The sequence below is a fragment of the Trematomus bernacchii genome, unplaced genomic scaffold, assembly GCF_902827165.1.
Source record: "Trematomus bernacchii unplaced genomic scaffold, fTreBer1.1, whole genome shotgun sequence".
In the NCBI taxonomy this organism is placed as follows: Eukaryota; Metazoa; Chordata; class Actinopteri; order Perciformes; family Nototheniidae; genus Trematomus; species Trematomus bernacchii.
In genome coordinates, this window is record NW_022987524.1 from 1,301,232 (window position 1) to 1,328,623 (window position 27,392).

General features: G+C 42.7%; 1 protein-coding gene across 1 annotated transcript; it reads left to right on the forward strand.

The window, feature by feature from the left end:
• The first annotated feature begins 174 nt into the window (after window positions 1–174).
• tgs1 (trimethylguanosine synthase 1) lies at window positions 175–26,119 on the forward strand. The gene is made up of 15 exons (XM_034119139.1): window positions 175–406; window positions 2,529–2,593; window positions 3,381–3,532; window positions 4,709–4,790; window positions 5,009–5,077; window positions 5,848–6,378; window positions 6,675–6,798; window positions 7,411–7,497; window positions 9,365–9,521; window positions 10,718–11,048; window positions 11,151–11,315; window positions 16,090–16,236; window positions 17,465–17,681; window positions 18,746–18,824; window positions 24,689–26,119. The coding sequence occupies exons 1-15, from the start codon at window positions 294–296 to the stop codon at window positions 24,803–24,805; spliced, it is 2,436 nt and encodes an 811-aa protein (XP_033975030.1). The 5' UTR covers window positions 175–293; the 3' UTR covers window positions 24,806–26,119.
• Window positions 26,120–27,392: the final 1,273 nt, after the last annotated feature.

Here is a 27,392-nt window from a genome sequence, read left to right on the forward strand (position 1 = left end):
GTGTGTCTTACTCTTATTGTACAGATAACAGAATGACTACATTTGAGGAAAACCTATTAGTTTTCCTATTATCTTATTTCTGTTCACAGAAGACACCAACAATGTGTTTTTCTGCATTTGTCTCTTTTATTCTGAAAATGCATGACCGGAAGTCTCCATGTTGTCGCTGCCAGTCCTAGCGGAAGTTCCCTGAACGTGAGTGAGATGTTGCCATGCTGTTCTTGACACACACTTGAAGAAACAGTTTGGACCGTATGAGCTCTTGCTGCTGTGTGTTAGAGAGTTGCTGAGTCATGATGCTGGAGAGGAGCAGGGTGACGCTACTCGCGGAGATCTTCTTCAGCAGGAAGCTGGAGGAGGAAGAGGAGGAGAGGATCCACTGCCTCTGCTCCAGAGCCTTCGTGCAGTAAGCATCCCACAGAGCCCTGCATGTGTGATGAAGAGCTGTGGAAGTCTCCGTGTGTGTGTGTGTTCTCTGACTGTGTGTGTGTTCTCTGACTGTGTGTGTGTTCTCTAACTGTGTGTGTGTTCTCTGACTGTGTGTGTGTGTGTGTGTTCTCTAACTGTGTGTGTGTTCTCTGCAGTGGCGAGCCGTGAGCTTTATACCTAGGCCCTCTGACCCCCACCCCTTCCCTCGAAAAAAAGACGTTATTACGTCACAGCGTATACTTCAGCGGAATATCAAAACAACGGCCCATCAATGACAGCGACCCTCTACCACACAAAACAACACCTGTGAACCCAATTTGTGTTCTTTGACATTGAAAATGATATTGCATTGTGTTTGTTACTTTCATTGCAGTTGTATGTCTTAAGTGTAATTTGGCATGCTTTTATTTTGAAGGCGAGTTCACGCTGTTGACAGGAAGTTGTTGTTGCTATGGAAACAAGAACAGTTTCACAGCGGGCTAAACTCGTCATAAAGTCCGCGATAATAAAACCCACCCATTTAGAGGGAAGATATGATTGGTCAATTGTACTGTCATTTGACATTACTCTCTCGTTCAGTTACTATAGCGGGCCCTCTGTGAATCGCAGAGAGGCCCGCTATAGTAACTGACATTCAAACAGAGACTGAACAGGCAGATTCGAAGGATTTATTTATTTGGAAATGTTATTTTATTAAATCAAGTTTTTTTTCGGTAAAACTAATGAAAAATATAACAAAAATAATATTAAAAAAATATATATTTAAAAAAAATATATATTTTTTTAATGTTTTTAAATATTATTTTTTGGAATATCTTAGGCCCTCACAGAGGGCCTAGAGGGCCCTGACGGCTCGCCACTGGTTCTCTGACTGTGTGTGTGTTCTCCAGTGGCGAGCCGTGAGCTTTATACCTAGGCCCTCTGACCCCCACCCCTTCCCTCGAAAAAAAGGAAAAAAAAGTTATTACGTCACAGCGTATACTTCAGCGGAATATCAAAACAACGGCCCAGGGTGCAAAACTCATCAATGACAGCGACCCTCTACCACACAAAACAACACCTGTGAACCCAATTTGTGTTCTTTGACATTGAAAATGATATTGCATTGTGTTTGTTACTTTCGTTACAGTTGTATGTCTTAAGTGTAATTTGGCATGCTTTTATTTTGAAGGCGAGTTCACGCTGTTGACAGGAAGTTGTTGTTGCTATGGAAACAAGAAAAGTTTCACAGCGGGCGTAACTTGTCATAAAGTCCGCGATAATGAAACACACCCATTTAGAGGGAAGATATGATTGGTCAATTGTACTGTCATTTGACATTACTCTCTCGTTCAGTTACTATAGCGGGCCCTCTGTGAATCGCAGAGAGGGCCAGACCTTCTTTCATGTAACCCTTCACATTCAAACAGAGACCGAACAGGCAGATTCGAAGGATTTATTTCTTTGGAAATGTTATTTTATTAAATCAAGTTTTTTTTCGGTAAAACTAATGAAAAATATAACAAAAATAATATAAAAAAAATATATATTTTTAATAAATATATATTTTTTTAATGTTTTTAAATATTATTTTTTGGAATATCTTAGGCCCTCACAGAGGGCCCTGACGGCTCGCCACTGGTGTTCTCTAACTGTGTGTGTGTTCTCTAACTGTGTGTGTGTTCTCTGACTGTGTGTGTGTGTGTGTGTGTTCTCTAACTGTGTGTGTGTTCTCTGACTGTGTGTGTGTTCTCTAACTGTGTGTGTGTTCTCTGACTGTGTGTGTGTTCTCTAACTGTGTGTGTGTTCTCTAACTGTGTGTGTGTTCTCTGACTGTGTGTGTGTTCTCTAACTGTGTGTGTGTTCTCTAACTGTGTGTGTGTTCTCTAACTGTGTGTGTGTTCTCTAACTGTGTGTGTGTTCTCTAACTGTGTGTGTGTTCTCTGACTGTGTGTGTGTTCTCTGACTGTGTGTGTGTTCTCTGACTGTGTGTGTGTTCTCTAACTGTGTGTGTGTTCTCTGACTGTGTGTGTGTTCTCTGACTGTGTGTGTGTTCTCTGACTGTGTGTGTGTTCTCTAACTGTGTGTGTGTTCTCTAACTGTGTGTGTGTTCTCTACAGGGACCGGGAGCTGTACCGCTCTGACAACAGACTGCTCTCCTTTGATGTGACCAACACAGTCCAAGGTAACTAATACAATTCTATGTTGAACTTTCAACACAAACACACACACAGACACACACACACACATTCAGAATTGAGAGGAATTAAGTAGAAAAAAGAGAACAAATATATGACTATTTGAAAAGGCTGTATAAACAAATATATTATAAAAACATACTAAAAAGAAGAAAAAAAAGTTTAAAAGTAATATATAAGTATATAACAAGGGAAGTAAAACAAGATCGTGTCAATGTACACCATTTATTTTATAATCAGTTATAAAGAAGTAGCATTGAACAGAAATGTGCACAAATATTTACATTAGATTTGATTCAACTGTATTGTTATTGCATGGAGTAAAACGAAATCTAGTTGTATGTGGATTCACATAACAAACAGTGTTGCAGTTATGTACATACATATATATGAATACATATCTTTTGGTACGGTGCAGATTTATAAACATATACAGATAAGGTGCAGGGATTAAGCATATATTAGTTAAAAACTGTTGTAATGAATAACAAATACAGATGATAATAATAAATAGTAATTACAGACATCATAAGTGTGTCACAAGGTGTTAAAGGTCGCTGAGTGTGGGGCGCTGTGGGTTGGAGCCCCATGACATTCAAAGGGGAGTGGTACTGTAGTTTGAGGATCATGGCTGGGGAGGGAGAGTGGGCCAGTCCTGAGTGTGAGAGTTCAAACTCAGGACTGGCCCACAAATATACAGAGGAAGGGGCAAGCTTTACAGTGTCTACGGGGGTGGATTCAGAAGTTGTGAAAACATTACCCCTCACCTCACAGAGGCAGATGATGGAGAGGAGGAAGAAGAGGAGGAGGAGGAGGAGGAAGAAGAAGAGGAAGAGGAGGAGGAGGAGTTGGATGAAGAGGCTCAGCTGATGGCGAACATGGGTCTGCCCCTTGCCTTTGGAAGCTCCTCCAAACAGAGGAGAGGGGTGAGTCACCTGACACCTTCACTTTAGCACCTAGGTTGCGGTCGAATAGTCCAAAAATCAGCTCCTAAATTCTAACCCTATCGTCTATTCCTTGACCTCTGAGTGAAACGTCACGGGGTTAAGGGATAGTGGATAGGAGAATTCAAAAGGATTTAGGAGAAGAGACTGCGGTACTTTAGAGAATCGACTGCACTTTCACTATCCGACGTGTTTATGATGCGCCAGCGGAGGTCATAAATGTGCGTCTGCTGCTGTGGGGAAACTATGGAAACTACAGTTTTCTATACAGCGGACTACAACATGGATGTTTAATAAGAACGAGGGACTACTGTAAACTCATCTAGAGACTCTGCACCGTGCTCTGATGCTGTTGTTTAATGCTTTATGAACGGGGACAACAGAGAAACATATTCTTCATGACCAAAGTTGGAATTGAAATAAAAAAGGAAAGTGAAACTTATGCTCGTCACCCTCTCCCTCCGGTCCACATTAATACAAATGATCCCAATACGTATGATTGTATGAAAAGATCTTAAAATCAATACAAATGTATTTATTATAAACGTTAGTCCTTAACATCTATCACTGTGTATATCACCATTCAAACATCTTTTAAAAGTTGAACAAACCCCACACAGCTCAGTAAAGACTGTGAAATGTTGACTTTATTTGATCATTTCAGTCAAAACTAACGTTCATATTTCTCTTTTTGATTATAATACTGATGAACGTTCCAAACAAAGCACTTTGGCAACTTACCACATACGTTTTAAAAAGCTTAATAAGCACCGTAACTTTCATGATATCATTTCTCGTTCATAATCGGTTGTTTCCGTGAATGGCCGACTGTTGTGTGACGGTAAATGCCGCGGCCGCAAGGCATTGTGGGGCAGCATTTTCTCCTCTCCTTTAGGTTAGGGAGGTCCAGTGGTTCCTAAGCTAAAGGAGATTATAAAGGAAGTTTGAAACCTCCTTTCCTTTCATTTAGAGAATTGGAACGGCACTTATCATGGCTGCCACTGAGGGACTTCCGGGTCATTTCACTCCGTTAGGAAGGTTCCTAAGCTAAATGGACTATTCGACCGCAACCTCAGTCTGTGTAGCTCTTTTTATTGTCTAACTGACTTGAATGGGCACTTCCTGCTGCTAAATGAGCCTGTTGTGGTCATGTGACAGGGGAGGAGGTCCAACAGGAAGCCTGCCACATGTTGGGAAGAATCCACTGAAGAGGAGAGAGATCTACAAGTGAACAACAAAGGTAACATGTAAACAGGGCAGGTTACTGAGGCCAGCAGGATGGTTGAATCCAAAGTGAATTTGATCATATGCATCAGTTTATTACCTTTATTTCATAAAGTAACACTTTTGTCTATTCATGAAACAAGTATTTGTTATACTTTTATTGTTTTCATTAATATTTAATAACAACATAATATGTGACCTTTACGTTGACTTACCTTTTGATTTGTGACGCAGTGGCAGTGTGTGATTCAATGAAGGAAACCACTGAAGAGACCCAGGCTGCCAGCTGGGAAACATACTGGGGTACAGAGGAGTGTGTGTGTGTGTGTGTGTGTGTGTGTGTGTGTGTGTGTGTGTGTGTGTGTGTGTGTGTGTGTGTGTGTGTGTGTGTGTGTGTGTGTGTGTGTGTGTGTGTGTGTGTGTGTGTGTGTGTGTGTGTGTGTGTGTGTGTGTGTGTGTGTGTGTGTGTGTGTGTGTGTGTGTGTGTGTGTGTGTGTGTGTGTGTGTGTGTGTGTGTGTGTGTGTGTGTGTGTGTGTGTGTGTGTGTGTGTGTGTGTGTGTGTGTGTGTGTGTGTGTGTGTGTGTGTGTGTGTGTGTGTGTGTGTGTGTGTGTGTGTGTGTGTGTGTGTGTGTGTGTGTGTGTCACACCCAGGCCCCTGCAGACTTGCACCTCTTATGTCAATTATCTCACAGTTTCACATGCTGCTCTCTTGTCTGATTAAACACCATTTTCAAAAACTTGTGAGCAGATTTAAATGTTTCATCACCACGTTTGACTATCTGTGTAGGCCCATTACATAACAAACAAATAAATATCAATTCAATTCAAGATTATTTTACAAACAAAGGATAATGACCAAAGTATAATTATGCAGGAAACTAGCTTTTCCAAGGGTTTCATGCACAGTTTGCTCAGTGGTCATGGAGGTGGCTACATGTTGTGTGACCTATGAATGGAGCACGGGTCACATGACACCAGGTGTTTGTATTGGGGATAAAGAGGAGTGAGAGCAAACCATTTACTACCTCACATATTAAATATTGCTTCTCTATTTTTGATTTATTTCCTGTAGCTGAACAGGGTGAAGCTCTGCTGTGGAGCAGCTGGTTGGAGAAGCTTCCAGAGACTGACCCAGGATCAGGGACTGCTCCTTGGGATGACCCACACTCTAAAGCTGCCTGGGACACACACGCTGCAGAGACATACTACTCATACTGGGACCAGTACTCATACTGGGCAGCACAGGGCTGGAGTGCAGAGCAGCCTGCCTGGGAGGGGAACACTGGGGGAGACACAGCAGGGGGGGTGGGGGGCACAGAGACAGAGGGAGGGAGGGATGGAGAGACTGAGGACCAGCAGAGAGCAGAGGAAGAGGAACAGGAGGCTCTTCGTGATGATGCTGAGGGTTTAAAGGATCTGTTTGCACACAGCTGCACGTTAGGTGTGAGATCAGTGAGTGACTCAGAGACGGAGTGTGTGAGTGTGTGTGACATCAGACAGCAGTCAGAGAGAGAGCTCTGTGTCTCTGATCGTCCTTCTGATGGGGGGAGTGATCACAGGAGACATGCTGCCTCCTCACAGGGACACACAGCTCAACAAACAGGTAACACATGAATACACACACAGTATGTGTGTGTCAAGGCTGCACAATTCTTCAAAATGTTCAATATTCAAACTGCAGAAAGCACAATCTTGTCAAGGGATTAATACCACATTTGGCTTCAACCCTGATTCTACAATTTATTTGTATATTATTATTTAGATTTCTTACTATTGTTTTAGTTTTTAATTGATACATTTAGTAAATACATTTCAGACTTAGTGTCACATATTAGGGTTGTAGCGAGGGTTTTGGAAAAATGCTAATTAAATAAATATGTATGATGTGTGCTGACTCAGATTCCCAGCATGCCCCTGGCGGCGCTGACAGACAGAGTGGCAACAGGAAAGCAACGTCAAATGGAGAAGATGATGATGAAGATCACAAACCCCCAGGAGGAGGAGGGGCTGAGGTCAAACGCAGGTGAGATTCTGCTGTATGTTTGGTGTTCGGGGAGAACTGTATGAAAAGAGGGACCTTTACCCTAGCGCACTGTTCAAACCCTGGCCATAGGGTACACATGACCTCAGTTAATAGTTGAAAATAAACAACTGTGGTTGAAATTGGCAGGAGGAAAGCTAGTTAACGTTATCCTTTTTATAAAATCCAAGTGAGAAATAATATCGAGGCACACTTTTATTCATGAGAATACTTTGACCCATGGTAACAAAACATGGATTGCTGGGACAGTCATGACTTCAAAGAGAAATGACATGTTGTCATATCACTCTAATGCTGGTAGTTTCATTCCAATTCCCACAAGATGTGAGCCTTTGCAGACCATTGACATGCACACAAACCTATAGAACACACTACAGGAAAGGGAAACCCCAAAAAGCATAATAGGGCCACGTTTTCTGAAAGATGAATACAAAATGATTTACTGAAGCTCCAAACCTTTTGTAAGAAGAAATGCAACACAATTACCATCCACAAGAAAGGGCTATCATGTGGGCCTAAACTGCTCATAGTAAAAACATGCTGATGTAAGATGTTATCATATGCACATTGTAAAGCATTATTTTCTGTTTACAGTCACGAGCTGGATGTGGAGGAGAGCCCCAACCTGACCCCTGAGGAAGCCTGGAGTAAACTGGGCCTTAAACACAACCCTGAGCCTCTGTGAGTGGGACCCTCACCCTCTGTTCACACACACACTGCTCTATAAAGCTGCTGTCATTCACACACCCTCTGGAAGTGTGTCAGCAGACCGTGTCCTGCAGCTGTCTGCTATCTGCAGACACACACTGATGTTTACAGATGGTTCACTGCATGGTGAGAAGAACAGCTGCAGCTCCTGTAGTTACAGATGGTTTTTGGCTCTAATCTTTTGTTACTGTAATATTTATGCAATCTTCATTCCTGGAATAGTAGTAGGAGCACTGTCTCTCTTTTTCTTCTCTCACCTCTTTATTTGAATCCTTCTCACTATTCACTTACAGTAAAAACACTATTGCATTAGTAAATTAATTGGTTCTCAAGTGAAGAATGTGAGCCTGAAAAACCTGAAAAAGACAGTTTTTAATAGTTACAGTAGACTGTAATTAATGTAATATTATATTGCAACATACATGCACCTTTTCAAATATCTAAATATTGCCATCACTTTAAAAATAAAAATGTTAATAAACCTTTCCTTGCAAACTACATGTGCCAATCAGTAAACATTATCCTGCCAATTATGGACAACATTATATTGTTTTTTTTTTTAAAATACTGAGATCGCAATTATTTATCAGAATTAATTATTGGTGTGAGGGACTAAATATTATTATTTCACTTACACATTTAAATCCGCTTCTTACTATAATTTCACATTTACCAGTAATAATCCTGCTAATGTACAAATTAGGGCTGCACAAAATAAAATGTATTGTAAAAATACAGGAATAATAACAGAAAAATACATTCCAAATGTTGCACTTTAAAGTTAAATGCACCAAAATGAAGAGGCTAGGGGTCGGCAACCTTTTTGATATGATGCCGTTTAAACAAATTTAAATAATTGGTTTAAACGGCAAAATAATAATGACGACCGTCCGTTCTGTGATTCTCCAGAACACACAGTTGGCCAGTCCCCTGTGAAGCATATTATTTTCGATGAGAGATGAGCAGATCGCCACTGGGCTTTCAACTAAAGACACAGCCACGGAAAAACGGCGGCATTTGTACAGCTCCTTATGGGTAGCCTACTGCAATTTGTGAAGTGCCGGCGCGCTCCGGCAGCACTTCACCCCTGATCGTTTCACCACGGAGGAAAGCAGCAGCAAGTCGCCTGGAGTTAAAGAGAGCGGGGCCTAGAAGTGATCCTTCTGCGCTGCGCTGCGTGCATGGCTTCCTTCTGCAGGTAACGGGGAGACGCGCTCTGCCGGCGGTCTCGTTCAGGATCCGAAAATACAATTTCAATATTTTGCACACTTATTCCACTTATTCCTAGTGTGCCACTGGTTACGGTGCCGCGTGCCAATGGTGGCACGCGTGCCTAGGGTTGCCGACCCCTGGGCTGGATTAATAGTGAAGCACTGGATGCTGTTAGCTCCAGGAGGGCTTGATTTGATATGCAGCAGTGTATTCTATGAGTTAAGCACGCAATTTAAACACATTTCTTGTAAATATATACTTTGTTGAAGACGTGCAGGGCTGATACTTAAGATTGTTGGCCTATGTGCCGAGGCTTGGAGAGCTCCGGCCCAATGTAACCCCTGGTTGCAGCATTACCACTATGGGATGCTACCGTACGTATAGAATCACTTCTCTTATTATCTGCTTTGTGATGATGATTTCCTTATTTCAGTGGCGAATAGAGATAATACAAATCTGTTTACTAACTATGTTGTCTTTAATGTTGTAGTTAACTTTGAGGAACAGATTCTGCCTTGTATTATGTCTGTGCAGACTACTTCTGATTTAGATGACTGCCACTCAGTTTGATATGTTGACCTGATGGAGCAGCTGCTCATGTCTCTGTCTGTGTTTCTGTGTGTCCCAGGTTCCAAAGCGTGTTGAGCTTCAGAGGCGGCGCTGCTCAGAAGCGTCCGAGGCAGTGGCTAACTAAAGGAGCAGTCCGCAGCGTCAACAAACACACCAGGTTCTCTGAGGCGGGGGGGGACCACACACCGCCACAGAACAGAACCGCCCTCCACAAGGTACCTGAAGCTGCAGGTATCTGAGAACACATTCCTGTGTTTCAAGTGCATCATTACCAATGTACTCTAGCTAAGTGACGTGATGATGAAGAAATGCGAAACTGAAGTAAATAGGTTACAACAGAGGATCACCCCACTAAACTGTATACTCACTAGTCTGCTGTTGCTGCACTGAAACAGGCACAACATGATATCTTCTGTATAGGTGAAAAAGTGTCTCCCCTTTTCCCCCCAAAAAAATACAAATTAGATTTTTAGGACAAAATGTCACTTAATTGAAATTGTATCAACAAATTCAAAGTTGGCTTTGTATGAAGAGCTGTCCAAAAATTATAGATGTGCTCGGAAATACGTTGAACAAATATTTATTTAATTAAAATCATCTTTTGGTTACAACTTGCACACAGTCATTTATCAGAATAATCACAGCTGACGGCGGTCAACTAAAATACACACACACACACACACACATCCATGTGACCCAACTAAAACAACACACTGCAATCACACAATAATACATGATAATATTTAAAACACTAACCAATACCAAACATAAACCATGACAAACCACAGTGTAAGACTCATGGATTCTGCTGACAATTGTCTTTATTTTGGCTATTCTTTCTACTTTAAAATCTGAGAATCATACAGATAATATGAAGGCCACTTTCTCTTAAATGGTTTGTATTTCTGGTTGATCAAACATCCGGATACTCTTTAAAATAGAAAATAGAATAATATATATATATATAGAAAAAATAATCAGTTTAAATTGATAGTGGTGGGGCCTCATGGTTTAGGTGAGAATACAATATTTACCTCAAATTTATTGAATAAACAACATTGCACATTTGCAATGTGTATATCTAGCCTTAATTAAGTGTTAAGCTTAAAATCCCTAATTTGCTTTCATACCGAAAATAACACTCTATTGTGAAATGAAGCATGTGTTATTTCTTTACATGACAGATAATCATTGCCCTGGGGTTTTAAAGCTACAAATACAATATTTCAAACTGCATTACATTACATTACATTAGAGAATTTAAATCACATCCTGCTCAAGTTGAAATGCAGAAGAAAAGATATGGGTAATCAATGTCAGTCCGAAATGAAATGTGGCTTCTTTTTTTTATTATTTATCCATTTCAATGTTACATAGAAGACTAATTAAATGAAGACTGTTTTTTTCACAGGTGAAAAACTTCCTTGAAAAGAACTGGAAAGAGACTCAGGTGACTCCATGTGACCGAGGCGAGACGGGAGGAGGGAGCACACGGGAAGCAAGAGCTAAGGGAGGAGACAAGGAGGCTGAGGAAGGAGATAAGGAAGCTGAGGAAGGAGATAAGGAGGCTGAAGAAGAAAAGGAAGAAGGTTGTTTAGATTTGATGTCCAGTTTGGATGCAGAGAAAACCCTCACCTGTGGGACTGTAGAGAGTGAGAAGGAGGAGGAGCAGCCCGACAAATCCTTAACATGTCTGGAAATCCCTGATCGTCTCATGTCTGGTGCTCCTGAAGGCAACACTGGTGAGCCAAACATCAGATGAGTCCAATAGCATACGATTTAGGTTTTCTGGTGAAAAATGTTGTAGTTTTATAATGAGTCTGTATGTATGAATGAGTGTTTAGAGTCGGCTGTGAGAAACAAGAAGAATAAGAAGAATAGGAAGAGGCAGCGAGGCAGGAAGCAGCCGGTGCCGGCAGAGATGGCCGCCGAGCCGCAGCTGGCCAAATACTGGGCCCAGCGCTACAGACTGTTCTCTCGCTTCGACGAGGGCATCCGGCTGGACCGAGGTCAGTTCACTCTGCACTCACTGATTAGTCGATTGTAGTAAAACAGTAATGTAACTATATTCCCTCGCATAATAACATGTCATGTAAAAAATGTAGTTTTATATGGTAACGGTAGGGGTGTAACGGTTCGGTATGTACCTCGGTTTGGGGGTCACGATTCGGCACGGGTTCGGTACAACAAGAAAAAGCAAAACAAATCCCAAATGTATAATTCCAGGTTTGTTTTTTATTTATTTTGAACAGTCGTGCAAGTTTCAGTTTAAAAATAAGGAACTTTAACATTTTGAATAATTAACTTTATTACACAGTTCAAAACAAACCACAAACAGTACCACACACACTCAGATGGCCGTATTATCTATAATGGCTGATGTCAAACAAAAAGGTTCAATAAGCTGTAAAACTAAAAAGAATGTCTTGAAAATATTACAAAAATAAATAATAAGATAGTGTTTCAATCACTTTCAATCACAATCAATAAAAGCCGGGGTCCTCTACTATTGCATAAGGGCGCAGCATAGCATCTCGGCTTTCATGTCTATTGGCTTCTTAAAAGCAGCGGGGATAAGCTGTTGAACTGCTGTTGTCTTTCATCGGGCTCTGGTGATTGCCAAATCTGGGTGATGCCTTCTGATATGATTTAGCATGTTTGGCGTGTGTTACCATTAGCATACCGCACCGCTGTACAACAACGCCGGCACACCGTCCTCGTCCGATCCACCACTCGCACTCCATCGTTATTGTAGTCCACAGGGGACCCGAAATGTTCCCACACAGCTGATTTAAAAGTAAGTTAGCATTTTACCACGTCCGGTGGTAAAATGCAATTTCTCCATAGGATTTTGGAAAATATCTGTAAATAAGGTCTGTGGTTGAGACACATTTAAGAGACGGATCACCTTTTGTTCTAGGACATTAAATCCATCAGCAGTGACCCCACTGGTGATTTCTGAAGAGTTTACGTGTCTGAAAAACGATGGTTGTTACCAAGTGGCTGAATAGGACTACAGAAGTTGTCGAGGCCGTTGTACGTCATTACGCCGAACACGTAAACACTCCTCAGTTAGTTTGCCCTGTTCTGCTTGAAAGCAAGTACCTGCCTCCTGCAAACTGTTCAAACAAACGCTTCAACTTGTACCATTTAGAATCTGTAGTCTTTAATATGGATCTTAAGTTGGCGTGACGTTGAAGCAGCCATCCCTCCACGACCTGCCCACCTCCAGGACCCTGAGGCGGGCAGGGAAGATAGTGGCCGACCCCTCCCACCCTGGACACAAACTATTCACCCCCCTCCCCTCTGGCAGGAGGCTGCGCTCCATCAGGACCAAAACCTCTCTCCACCTGAACAGTTTCTTCCCCTCCGCTACCGGCCTCTTAAACCAGGCCCGGCCCCCCCACTGACACTTTACCTCAGCCACAACGTAGTCTCTATATCCTCCTGGGACCCATCCCATTGAAAATGTCCACTGTAGTGGACATTTTGTTAACATGCATCTCCTTTTACTCTTTTGAGCTACTCTATCAATCCCTGATGTACTGTACAGAGGACATCTATCAATCCCTGATGTACTGTACAGAGGACATCTATCAATCTCTGATGTACTGTACAGAGGACATCTATCAATCTCTGATGTACTGTACAGACGACATCTATCAATCCCTGATGTACTGTACAGACGACATCTATCAATCTCTGATGTACTGTACAGACGACATCTATCAATCTCTGATGTACTGTACAGAGGACATCTATCAATCCCTGATGTACTGTACAGAGGACATCTATCAATCCCTGATGTACTGTACAGACGACATCTATCAATCCCTGATGTACTGTACAGACGACATCTATCAATCTCTGATGTACTGTACAGACGACATCTATCAATCCCTGATGTACTGTACAGACGACATCTATCAATCCCTGATGTACTGTACAGAGGACATCTATCAATCTCTGATGTACTGTACAGACGACATCTATCAATCCCTGATGTACTGTACAGAGGACATCTATCAATCCCTGATGTACTGTACAGACGACATCTATCAATCCCTGATGTACTGTACAGACGACATCTATCAATCTCTGATGTACTGTACAGAGGACATCTATCAATCCCTGATGTACTGTACAGAGGACATCTATCAATCCCTGATGTACTGTACAGACGACATCTATCAATCTCTGATGTACTGTACAGAGGACATCTATCAATCCCTGATGTACTGTACAGACGACATCTATCAATCTCTGATGTACTGTACAGAGGACATCTATCAATCCCTGATGTACTGTACAGAGGACATCTATCAATCCCTGATGTACTGTACAGACGACATCTATCAATCTCTGATGTACTGTACAGAGGACATCTATCAATCCCTGATGTACTGTACAGACGACATCTATCAATCTCTGATGTACTGTACAGACGACATCTATCAATCCCTGATGTACTGTACAGAGGACATCTATCAATCCCTGATGTACTGTACAGACGACATCTATCAATCTCTGATGTACTGTACAGACGACATCTATCAATCCCTGATGTACTGTACAGACGACATCTATCAATCTCTGATGTACTGTACAGAGGACATCTATCAATCCCTGATGTACTGTACAGACGACATCTATCAATCCCTGATGTACTGTACAGAGGACATCTATCAATCCCTGATGTACTGTACAGAGGACATCCTGGTCTTTCCAGTGAGATGTCATTGGGTAAAATTGCATGCTGGGAAGTTCCTCTTTCTTTTCATCCAAAATGGCTGGCATACCAAAAACAAAATGTTATAGAAGCAGGAGGAGAAGTCAAACATTGTTGAATAATTGTAATTTTTACCATGAAAATCATATATGTTCTTGTTTATTAACATGTGAGGAACTATATAATTAGTTCTGAAAGCAATTCAATAGTTCAAGTTTTCAAATAACAGCTCTTTTATATATATCCATTCTAGTGGACGTCAGGACCATCTTCATGGACTTAATGACTCAATATAGTTGCAGGAGACGGAACTGAAGCAGACATTTTCTGTACCAGATAGTGAAGGGAGATTCAGATGTTGAGCTCTCAGATGATGAGAGAGATGAGGCGTTCACACCTGGGATAGAAGAGGGTCAAGAAGAAGGGGGAAAAGATGCAGGACAGACATAGAGACAGATGGGGACGAGCTGGAAAGACAGGTCTCTCTGTGGGCCAAGAGTAGCACGCATGTCTTATTGTTGTTTTTATTTGAAGTGGAGCCATGACAAATGAGAATTGCCTCAGGAATGCAAGCTTTGTTTCTATGAGCATGGTCAAATGGAGACCACCTCCATAAAACTAGTCAAGATGACCTTACAGCCTGTGCCGACTGGAGTCAATGAGGTACTTTTCCCAGTACATTAGGCGCGTTCACACCGGAGTACTTTTCCCCGTACTTTTCCCATTTAGTTCCGTTAGTACCCCTTATGTCGCGTTCACACCAAAAAGAGTACTTAGTGCCGGGAACTTTTACCTCCATTTTCAGTCCCTGCTAGAGAGGTGGTACCAAAAAAGTACCAAAAAAGTACCAATTTCTATTGGCTGGGCGAATTGCAAACCACGCCCCGTAAAACTCTGAAAAGTTTTGTGAAGCCACCATATTTGCTGGCATTAGCATTATTAGCATTAGCATTAGCCCCGCGCACCAACGGAGAGAGAATAACTTATGGCAACACAAAAAAAACATGGGAGCGGTGGAGATGAGGAGGTGTCGGCGTTCTGGCGATTTACTCGGAAGGCTTCAGTAGAAGCTGCTGGGAGTCCCAGCAGCTTCTACTGAAGCCAGTCCCCAACTCCGGGGACTTCCGGCCGGGGACTCCGGGTATACGCCGTGAAGTTGTTTGCGGCCTGCCAGTAAACCCAAAGCAGAAGAAGACGAAGTGACGTCAGCGGCTCATTTGCGTAATCTTCCCTCAGGGAAAAGTACTCCGGTGTGAACGCGATTGGTACTTAGTGCCGGGGTACTAAGTGCCGGCACTAAGTACGACAAAGTACTTGGTGTGAAAGTGGCTATTGACAAAGTCTTTGAAGATCTGGAAAGATTCACCAAAAACCAAACTAGTTTTTTAGTGACCAAATAAGCAGCAATGTTCAGATCAATTACTTATTCATGTTTTAAATAAAGGTGAATAAATAAATCAGAGGCTCCTCACTCTGTTTTGTTGGTTCAAAACATTCTCACATTTCATAACAGTAAACATTTAGATTTCATTCATTTAACTGGCACTTCAGGAAAGGCTTTGAAGGTCCCCTATTTTACTGTTTTCCAACAATATATTATATGTCACATATACAGAACATGTCTCTGAGGTGTTTGGCTGAAACACCAAACAGATCATTGCAGCATCCCATAATCCCCTCTGTTTCAAAAGTGCTGATTCTCTGTCTGTAGCTTTAAATGCAAATGAGCTGCTGCTGGTCACGCCCCTCTTAGGAGTGATTGGTTTAAAAAAACACAATGATGCTCTAGGAGGAGATTCAGGTGATAAGGTGGGGGGGGGGGGGGGGGGGGGGGGTTACCTTGGTTGGTTATTGGCTAATTAATTGACTAATGGTTACACAAGCCAAAAAACATTGTGACATCACAAAGTGGCCAACATCTGATCAGAAACTGTCAAAATCTCTCAACACAGAGGGGACACATATTTATGTATAAAGACATGAAAAGAGGATTGCAGAATAGGGACCTACACAGCAGATGCATTAGATCAGTGACATGTGGGGGTGTGTTTCAGAGGGCTGGTTCTCTGTGACCCCGGAGAGGATCGCCGAACACATCGCCCTCCGGGTGGAGCACAGCTTTCCTGACTCTCAGCTGATCATAGACGCCTTCTGTGGAGTGGGAGGAAACGCCATCCAGTTCGCCCTCGCTGGAAAGAGAGGTGTGTGTGTGTGTGTGTGTGTGTGTGTGTGTGTGTGTGTGTGTGTGTGTGTGTGTGTGGTGTGTGTGTGTGTGTGTGTGTGTGTGTGTGTGTGGTGTGTTGTGTGTGTGTGTGTGTGTGTGTGTGTGTGTGTGTGTGTGTGTGTGTGTGTGTGTGTGTGTGTGTGTGTGTGTGTGTGTGTGTGTGTGTGTGTGTGTGTGTGTGTGTGTGTGTGTGTGTGTGTGTGTGTGTGTGTGTGTGTGTGTGTGTGTGTGTGTGTGTGTGTGTGTGTGTGTGTGTGTGTGTGTGTGGGTGGGTGGGTGGGTGGGTGGGTGGGTGGGTGTGTGCGCGCGTGCGCGCCTTTTCCTATTCTGCTGACCTCTACAAGTTGAAGTTCATTTTCATCAATCAAGTTCACCCCATGTGTCAGAGTTGTCCATATGTGTTTGGATTATTATCTGTATGCATATTTTTCTTACTGTTCTTCATATACATAACATATAACCTATAATAATCAGAATGACAATACAAACTCACGATAGATTATGGAAGTACATTCTACTGCTTCCATGTCACTATCCTCTCCATCACCATACAAGTCTTGGGTGGGATGTAAACTGAATTTAAAGGTACAGTGGTTCATGGACAAATGCACTGATTCACTGATGTAGCTGAAATGTAAGAAATGTTCTCAAAGTACTACAAATAGTGCATTATCAGCTGGCTATGGTTGATAATGCCCAACAATAACCCAACACTAACAAGTTCGTCTCTATTATCTGATTTCATTCCATCAGAATATATCTGGAGTGTATATGTCAGCTGAACATTAATTGAAAGACAGTTAAAGATATGAGAAGTTGTAATATTATGTAAAGCTTCGGCTCTTAAAGATAAAGCAGCAAGGTCATTGTCAACGTGAGCTGCTCTTTTCTAATTCTCCTTGCCTCAGCATTCTCCTTTAACGTCGTTCTTTTAACGATGTATTAAGAAATCAAGTTAAAAAGGTCATTCTGATACCATGTCAGCATTAATTGAGATTAAAATGCTCTCTAATGAGTTAATAGGGGTCTTGTATAAAGATAATAGAACAGAACATTTTGTGAAACAGTTAAGATGGCCACCATGTTTGCAGCCTGTGATGGACTGTCCAAAAGCATGATTGAACATGTTCTATTGTGTATAAGCATCCTTCAGCCAGATCACAGACTCTGTATCTCTCCTCTTCCTGTCCTGGTTCTCGTCTCAGTCCTGGCCATCGATATCGACCCGGTGCGGCTGGACTTGGCGCGGCACAACGCTGTGGTTTACAACGTCGCCGACAGAATCGACTTTGTGCAGGGGGACTTCCTCGAGCTGGCGCCCCGTCTCCTTGGAGATGTGGTCTTCCTCTCACCACCGTGGGGGGGGCCGGACTACCTGACTGCAGAGGTGTTTGACATCAAGACCATGATGCAACCTGATGGATATCCTTTTAAAGCAGATGAATTATTATTCATCATTTCTATCTGTTTACTCTAACATGGTTATAGTTTGTGGTAAATATGTTTCTGGTCTTAACTTCACTGTGATGTTTCAATTTTATTGAGCAAAATATATCATATAGATCGTGTTTTTGACTTGATACATTTTTATTTTATATGTGTAAAAGCGAGATTGCCGCCAAATATTCCCCTAACGTTGGTCCGCCGTTTTTTTCACCTATGGTTCCAATTGAGACCAGTCTAGTAGGAGCAGCATTAGGAACAATCTATTATCATTTGGACGATCGACCGTTAACACTGTGACAATTTGGTGGTTTTACAGAACCACGCAAAATAAAAAGCTGGTCTGAGATTGCTCATGAGAACGTATTTAAGAACTCTACTGGTTCTCTGTGTAGATGGCGTTGCTATGGGGAACAACAACGATTTGTAATAACTCTCACCAGAAGGGTAGAAAAAGGTCCAGTAATGACATTTATAAAAAGGGGAGAGTGGGGACACTTTCTGCATTTCTCAGTTACTCAGAGACTTTTCAGACTAGACTCATACTTATATATTACACTTACAAATGTGTGCCAATTACCCATACCATTTAAAGATGAATATATATGACAAATTACATTACATACATACGGAAAAAGTCAGATGTTGCAACAGACCCCAGTCTCCCCTACTAGTTCATTTGGAGGCAGTGTGCTAGTTAGATAGCTAGCTTGCTAAAGTTATCTAGCTAGCTAACAAACTGGCTAGCTACCCTCCTGTCATGTGGGTTGTTATAAAAGACACTCAACATATCTAATCTAATGTACACACACACACACACACACACACACACACACACATACATACATACACACACACACACACACACACACACACACACACCGATTGCCATGCCTTATGGAAAAATGTTACCTTCATGGTCCTTCCTTGTGCAGAATGTAGGAATGGGGATCGAACTGTTGACAGCTTAACATTCAAATATTTAGAAAAGTCCATTTTGTTTATATCATTAAATATAATCTTTCATCCTTGACATTTGACACATTTCAGATTTTCCGCCTGGCCAAACTGATATCAGACAACATCGTGTACTTCCTGCCTCGCAATGCTGACATGGATCAGGTGTGTGTGCTCACTCTGTGTGTAGTAAAGGCCATATTTATTGCACAAGAACACTAACCTCATTTACTTTTGAGTTAATGGCTGCTTGATTTATAGGTCACAGAGCACATTAACAACTTTAAACGGTGTTGCATGATTCACAAAACGACCTGAACTGGACTTATAAGCAGGTCAGCTGTGGTCCAAACACCTGATGGAACTCTGAGTTAGGCATGGCCATCTCTTTTCTCACATTGAAATACATTATTATACCACATTTGCACATAAAGTGGATTTGTATATCAAATTCATTTTGAATTTGGTAATGTAGTAAGTGAAGTTTATGGCTTCAAGGATATCTTCCTCCCTTGAAAATGTACAGTTGTTTCTTCAACAGCTTCTACTACAGAGCCAGCTTCTACTACAGAGCCAGTTTCTACTACAGAGCCAGCTTCAGCTTCTACTACAGAGCCAGCTTCTACTACAGAGCCAGTTTCTACTACAGAGCCAGTTTCAGCTTCTACTACAGAGTCAGTTTCAGCTTCTACTACAGAGCCAGTTTCTACTACAGAGCCAGCTTCTACTACAGAGCCAGCTTCTACTACAGAGCCAGTTTCTACTACAGAGCCAGTTTCTACTACAGAGCCAGCTTCAGCTTCTACTACAGAGCCAGCTTCTACTACAGAGCCAGTTTCTACTACAGAGCCAGTTTCTACTACAGAGCCAGTTTCTACTACAGAGCCAGCTTCTACTACAGAGCCAGTTTCTACTACAGAGCCAGTTTCTACTACAGAGCCAGCTTCTACTACAGAGCCAGCTTCTACTACAGAGCCAGTTTCTACTACAGAGCCAGTTTCTACTACAGAGCCAGCTTCAGCTTCTACTACAGAGCCAGCTTCTACTACAGAGCCAGCTTCTACTACAGAGCCAGTTTCTACTACAGAGCCAGTTTCTACTACAGAGCCAGCTTCTACTACAGAGCCAGTTTCAGCTTCTACTACAGAGCCAGCTTCAGCTTCTACTACAGAGCCAGCTTCAGCTTCTACTACAGAGCCAGCTTCTACTACAGAGCCAGCTTCAGCTTCTACTACAGAGCCAGCTTCAGCTTCTACTACAGAGCCAGCTTCTACTACAGAGCCAGCTTCTACTACAGAGCCAGCTTCAGCTTCTACTACAGAGCCAGCTTCTACTACAGAGCCAGCTTCAGCTTCTACTACAGAGCCAGCTTCAGCTTCTACTACAGAGCCAGCTTCTACTACAGAGCCAGCTTCAGCTTCTACTACAGAGCCAGTTTCTACTACAGAGCCAGCTTCTACTACAGAGCCAGCTTCAGCTTCTACTACAGAGCCAGCTTCTACTACAGAGCCAGCTTCTACTACAGAGCCAGTTTCTACTACAGAGCCAGTTTCTACTACAGAGCCAGTTTCTACTACAGAGCCAGCTTCAGCTTCTACTACAGAGCCAGCTTCTACTACAGAGCCAGCTTCAGCTTCTACTACAGAGCCAGCTTCAGCTTCTACTACAGAGCCAGTTTCTACTACAGAGCCAGCTTCTACTACAGAGCCAGCTTCAGCTTCTACTACAGAGCCAGCTTCTACTACAGAGCCAGCTTCTACTACAGAGCCAGTTTCTACTACAGAGCCAGTTTCTACTACAGAGCCAGCTTCTACTACAGAGCCAGCTTCAGCTTCTACTACAGAGCCAGTTTCTACTACAGAGCCAGCTTCTACTACAGAGCCAGCTTCAGCTTCTACTACAGAGCCAGCTTCTACTACAGAGCCAGCTTCTACTACAGAGCCAGCTTCTACTACAGAGCCAGTTTCTACTACAGAGCCAGTTTCTACTACAGAGCCAGCTTCTACTACAGAGCCAGCTTCAGCTTCTACTACAGAGCCAGCTTCTACTACAGAGCCAGCTTCAGCTTCTACTACAGAGCCAGCTTCTACTACAGAGCCAGCTTCAGCTTCTACTACAGAGCCAGCTTCAGCTTCTACTACAGAGCCAGCTTCAGCTTCTACTACAGAGCCAGCTTCTACTACAGAGCCAGCTTCAGCTTCTACTACAGAGCCAGTTTCAGCTTCTACTACGGAGCCAGCTTCTACTACAGAGCCAGTTTCAGCTTCTACTACGGAGCCAGCTTCAGCTTCTACTACAGAGCCAGTTTCAGCTTCTACTACGGAGCCAGCTTCAGCTTCTACTACAGAGCCAGTTTCAGCTTCTACTACGGAGCCAGCTTCAGCTTCTACTACAGAGCCAGTTTCAGCTTCTACTACAGAGCCAGTTTCAGCTTCTACTACAGAGCCAGTTTCTACTACAGAGCCAGTTTCAGCTTCTACTACAGAGCCAGTTTCTACTACAGAGCCAGCTTCTACTACAGAGGCAGTTTCAGCTTCTACTACAGAGCCAGCTTCTACTACAGAGCCAGCTTCTACTACAGAGCCAGTTTCAGCTTCTACTACAGAGCCAGTTTCTACTACAGAGCCAGCTTCTACTACAGAGCCAGTTTCAGCTTCTACTACAGAGCCAGCTTCTACTACAGAGCCAGCTTCTACTACAGAGCCAGTTTCAGCTTCTACTACAGAGCCAGTTTCTACTACAGAGCCAGCTTCAGCTTTTACTACAGAGCCAGTTTCTACTACAGAGCCAGTTTCAGCTTTTACTACAGAGCCAGCTTCAGCTTCTACTACAGAGCCAGCTTCAGCTTCTACTACAGAGCCAGTTTCAGCTTCTACTACAGAGCCAGCTTCTACTACAGAGCCAGTTTCAGCTTCTACTACAGAGCCAGCTTCTACTACAGAGCCAGTTTCAGCTTCTACTACAGAGCCAGCTTCTACTACAGAGCCAGTTTCAGCTTCTACTACAGAGCCAGCTTCTACTACAGAGCCTGTTTCAGCTTCTACTACAGAGCCAGCTTCTACTACAGAGCCAGTTTCAGCTTCTACTACAGAGCCAGCTTCAGCTTCTACTACAGAGCCAGCTTCTACTACAGAGCCAGTTTCAGCTTCTACTGCAGAGCCAGTTTCAGCTTCTACTACAGAGCCAGCTTCAGATTCTACTACAGAGCCAGTTTCAGCTTCTACTACAGAGGCAGCTTCTACTACAGAGCCAGCTTCTACTACAGAGCCAGCTTCTACTACAGAGCCAGTTTCAGCTTCTACTACAGAGCCAGCTTTAGCTTCTACTACAGAGCCAGCTTCTACTACAGAGGCAGTTTCAGCTTCTACTACAGAGCCAGCTTCTACTACAGAGCCAGCTTCTACTACAGAGCCAGTTTCAGCTTCTACTACAGAGCCAGTTTCTACTACAGAGCCAGCTTCTACTACAGAGCCAGTTTCAGCTTCTACTACAGAGCCAGCTTCTACTACAGAGCCAGTTTCAGCTTCTACTACAGAGCCAGTTTCTACTACAGAGCCAGCTTCAGCTTTTACTACAGAGCCAGTTTCTACTACAGAGCCAGTTTCAGCTTTTACTACAGAGCCAGCTTCAGCTTCTACTACAGAGCCAGCTTCAGCTTCTACTACAGAGCCAGTTTCAGCTTCTACTACAGAGCCAGCTTCTACTACAGAGCCAGTTTCAGCTTCTACTACAGAGCCAGTTTCAGCTTCTACTACAGAGCCAGCTTCTACTACAGAGCCAGTTTCAGCTTCTACTACAGAGCCAGCTTCTACTACAGAGCCTGTTTCAGCTTCTACTACAGAGCCAGCTTCTACTACAGAGCCAGTTTCAGCTTCTACTACAGAGCCAGCTTCTACTACAGAGCAGTTTCAGCTTCTACTACAGAGCCAGCTTCAGCTTCTACTACAGAGCCAGCTTCTACTACAGAGCCAGTTTCAGCTTCTACTGCAGAGCCAGTTTCAGCTTCTACTACAGAGCCAGCTTCAGATTCTACTACAGAGCCAGTTTCAGCTTCTACTACAGAGGCAGCTTCTACTACAGAGCCAGCTTCTACTACAGAGCCAGCTTCTACTACAGAGCCAGCTTCTACTACAGAGCCAGTTTCAGCTTCTACTACAGAGCCAGCTTTAGCTTCTACTACAGAGCCAGTTTCAGCTTCTACTACAGAGCCAGCTTCTACTACAGAGCCAGTTTCAGCTTCTACTACAGAGCCAGTTTCAGCTTCTACGACAGAGCCAGTTTCAGCTTCTACTACAGAGCCAGCTTCTACTACAGAGCCAACTTCTACTACAGAGCCAGCTTCAGCTTCTACTACAGAGCCAGTTTCAGCTTCTACTACAGAGCCAGCTTCAGCTTCTACTACAGAGCCAGTTTCAGCTTCTACTACAGAGCCAGCTTCTACTACAGAGCCAGCTTCTACTACAGAGCCAGCTTCAGCTTCTACTACAGAGCCAGTTTCAGCTTCTACTACAGAGCCAGCTTCAGCTTCTACTACAGAGCCAGTTTCAGCTTCTACTACAGAGCCAGCTTCTACTACAGAGCCAGCTTCTACTACAGAGCCAGCTTCAGCTTCTACTACAGAGCCAGCTTCTACTACAGAGCCAGTTTCAGCTTCTACTACAGAGCCAGTTTCAGCTTCTACTACAGAGCTAGCTTCAGCTTCTACTACAGAGCCAGTTTCTACTACAGAGCCAGTTTCAGCTTCTACTACAGAGCCAGTTTCAGCTTCTACTACAGAGCCAGTTTCAGCTTCTACTACAGAGCCAGCTTCAGCTTTACTACAGAGCCAGTTTCTACTACAGAGCCAGCTTCAGCTTCTACTACAGAGCCAGTTTCAGCTTCTACTACAGAGCCAGCTTCAGCTTTACTACAGAGCCAGTTTCAGCTTCTACTACAGAGCCAGCTTCTACTACAGAGCCAGCTTCAGCTTCTACTACAGAGCCAGCTTCTACTACAGAGCCAGTTTCAGCTTCTACTACAGAGCCAGTTTCAGCTTCTACTACAGAGCTAGCTTCAGCTTCTACTACAGAGCCAGTTTCTACTACAGAGCCAGTTTCAGCTTCTACTACAGAGCCAGTTTCAGCTTCTACTACAGAGCCAGTTTCTACTACAGAGCCAGCTTCAGCTTCTACTACAGAGCCAGTTTCAGCTTCTACTACAGAGCCAGTTTCAGCTTCTACTACAGAGCCAGCTTCTACTACAGAGCCAGCTTCAGCTTCTACTACAGAGCCAGTTTCAGCTTCTACTACAGAGCCAGCTTCTACTACAGAGCCAGCTTCTACTACAGAGCCAGTTTCAGCTTCTACTACAGAGCCAGCTTCAGCTTCTACTACAGAGCCAGCTTCTACTACAGAGCCAGCTTCTACTACAGAGCCAGTTTCAGCTTCTACTACAGAGCCAGTTTCAGCTTCTACTACAGAGCCAGCTTCAGCTTCTACTACAGAGCCAGTTTCAGCTTCTACTACAGAGCCAGCTTCAGCTTCTACTACAGAGCCAGCTTCAGTTTCTACTACAGAGCCAGCTTCTACTACAGAGCCAGTTTCAGCTTCTACTACAGAGCCAGCTTCTACTACAGAGCCAGTTTCAGCTTCTACTACAGAGCCAGCTTCTACTACAGAGCCAGTTTCAGCTTCTACTACAGAGCCAGCTTCAGCTTCTACTACAGAGCCAGCTTCTACTACAGAGCCAGCTTCTACTACAGAGCCAGCTTCAGCTTCTACTACAGAGCCAGCTTCTACTACAGAGCCAGCTTCAGCTTCTACTACAGAGCCAGCTTCTACTACAGAGCCAGTTTCAGCTTCTACTACAGAGCCAGTTTCAGCTTCTACTACAGAGCCAGTTTCAGCATACTTCTTTATTTTTACTTGAGTAAAGAAGTTTAGTCGGTACTTCTTACCTGAGTATTTTTAAACATGAGTATGTGTACTTCTACTGTAGGATATGTGTACTTCTGCCATCTCTGCTGTCTGATGATATGTCTGTGTGCACAGATCGCCTCTCTGGCTGGTGCCGGAGGGAAGGTGGAGGTGGAGCAGAACATCCTGAACAACAAGCTGAAGACTTTGACGGCTTACTTTGGCAGCTTGATAAAGTCCGACAGCGACTGATGGACCAAACAGGATTTACTCTTCCTCTTAATGAAAAAGGGACAAAAGTGAACTTCTAATCTGTTTCTCGATGTCACTAGGAATCCATTGAAGTACTAAAAAGTACAACCATTGAATTACTTTTGATACTTTTTGTCATTACACTTTGGGATATGCAAGTCAGAAAAATAGACTAATTATATATTTTAATTGTATCATTTTTTTAATGTACATTAGAGCTAATAAATGTTTTTTTAGAATTTTGTCGATTGTTGATTTGACATTACTCATTACTCGTGACATTACTGTCTTGACACTTACTTCACCTAAGTGGGTTATCGTTAAGTAGAAGAACCTAGAATCGAAGCAGTTTGTCATTTTTAAGTCAATAAGTGATTTCTCTAGATAGGAAGAGAGGTACAGAGGTAGACTTTAGCTGCAGTGATGTTGCCCTTGTTCATGTGCCATCCAAACCATCTTCTAACCAGAAATTCCATTCTTCATTTTCACTTAGACCTTTTGTTATCTTTATTGAAAAAGAAATGTAAGCATTGTAGAAATGTACTCAAAAGTTCAATATAATTGTAAAGATGAATACAGACCATGCCCCAGTCACACAAACCAAATTGTAAGGCTGTACCACCCAGTGGTGCAGTGGTATGGGGATCGTGCTTTTTGATTGATAATCATCCCTATACCTTAACTTGATCCTGGACAGGAAACAGCTGTATCAAAGGACGAAGATAGAAACTTGCTTCACAGCAGGCGAATATTATGGATTATGACAACTTTCATGTACTCTGGAGCTAGGCGAGGACCACCCCTTTTTTTGTGGTTATCACCCCCTATACATAAAGCTGTTAATGAGAGGCCACATGCAATACAGTAACTTGAAAAGTACATCATCCTGAGGAGCTGCTGGGGTTATTTTCTCTTTAATCTTTTGTTAAAAGAACAAACAATCTGTCATACAATTGCATATATGACAAACAAAACAATCTTAGCTTTTGATCAGCCTACAATGTTCCCTTTTGACCCTTATTCACCAAGGCATATGCTACATTTCTAAAGGTCATTTAACTATTTACACATTGATGGGACTTCCCTGCAGCATACATATTCTCACTGCTCAGTTTTCTGCAACGATAGATCTAAATAACATGTACAATGCAGTGTTCAGGTTATACATACATTTTTCTAATGACTTGTTTTTAATTATGTTCCTCACTCTTTATTTTGACTCTGTTATATTGAATATCTTGTCTTGCTCTGTAAAGGACTTTGTGCTGCATCTTGCATGAAAGGTGCTATATAAATAAAGTGCATTACAACAGACGTAGGCCAGACCCCGTCACTTCAACCAGCAGGAGGGCAGGAAGACTCAGGGACTTGGCTCGGTTCTTAAGGAGTTGTAGCATTTATTCAGCAATAAATAAATACATTACATTTTGACCCCAGACATAAAGACTCTCTTGAATGTGCACCTTCTCAAAATACACAAAGCAGGTACCTTTTTAAAATATCCCCAAAGAGAAGCAAAGGCACTTTTATTCTCATCCCTTATCTTTAACCCAACACCACTTTAAGTTTGCAGTCATAGATCTTATTGCTTTGGAAGGTCCCTAATGACCAGGAAGAACCTAAGTGTGAGCCATGATAAAAGCTGTTTTAATATTGTAGTGCAGCTGGTGACAAATATATTAGGTGGGGCTGTGGAAGATGGTTACCGAGAAATACTAGGGGGGTCCGGGGGTTTTGAAAAAAAAACACACTTTCCACCGGGGAGGAAGGGGGTGCGGCGCCCTCTATTGACCAGCTGCCACCAGCTCCCACATTTGCCTATCAGGTAAACCTGTGGTTCTGAGATTCTTTTTCAACAGCACCATGTTTCTTGGTTGCTAAATCTCTTGGTACACCTTCAAAATAAAAAACAAAATGTTCCATGTTTTTTTTTAATTTAATCTGAATGATGGCTTGTTAAAGTATAAGAAAAATATTTTGGTCAAGCTCAGGATATTATGTTTAAAAAAATTATTTTTTAACATTCCCAGTTACTGTGTGTCCAACACACTCTCACTCCCTAAACGTCCAGGAGCGACGCTTGGTCAGGGTCCCGTGGCGTGCAGTTGGGACGCTCCTAGGCTTCTTCAGCTTCATAAACGGACGCAAAGAGCTTTCAACTGATTGCAATGTATTCCCATAGGCGGCGGTATTTGACGCTCATGGAAGCACGGCATCCGTTTATGTCGGCGGCTGTTAAAGGCAATGTGAGCGTCCATTCCCATTGGATAACAGAGAATTGTACACCCGGAAGTAAGTATTCTCCTTACTGTCGATTGATTTGACAGTGATATCTCCACTACTCATCAACTCAAAAACACCATATTATTTTTGTTAATTTAACGACATTGATAGGTTTAAATTGTGTGCAATGCTTTTGTGTTTTTCCCCTTCAATTCTGAGAAACAACTTGTTTTCTCTGAAATGTGGAGCGCCAAAGAGACTACACTACCCACAATCCCCAGCTATTGTTGTGACGTCCGCTTTGCGACAAACCTCGTGATAAGTCAACAAGCTCTGTGATTGGATGAAACATAAATTCATACAA

Excerpts from the sequence above, each read along its gene's own strand:
- tgs1 (XM_034119139.1), top strand. The coding sequence starts at position 294 with ATGATGCTGGAGAGGAGCAGGGTGACGCTACTCGCGGAGATCTTCTTC. Across the intron at positions 2,594-3,380 it reads TGTGACCAACACAGTCCAAG|AGGCAGATGATGGAGAGGAG; the intron begins GTAACTAATACA and ends CTCACCTCACAG. Across the intron at positions 9,522-10,717 it reads ACAGAACCGCCCTCCACAAG|GTGAAAAACTTCCTTGAAAA; the intron begins GTACCTGAAGCT and ends TTTTTTTCACAG.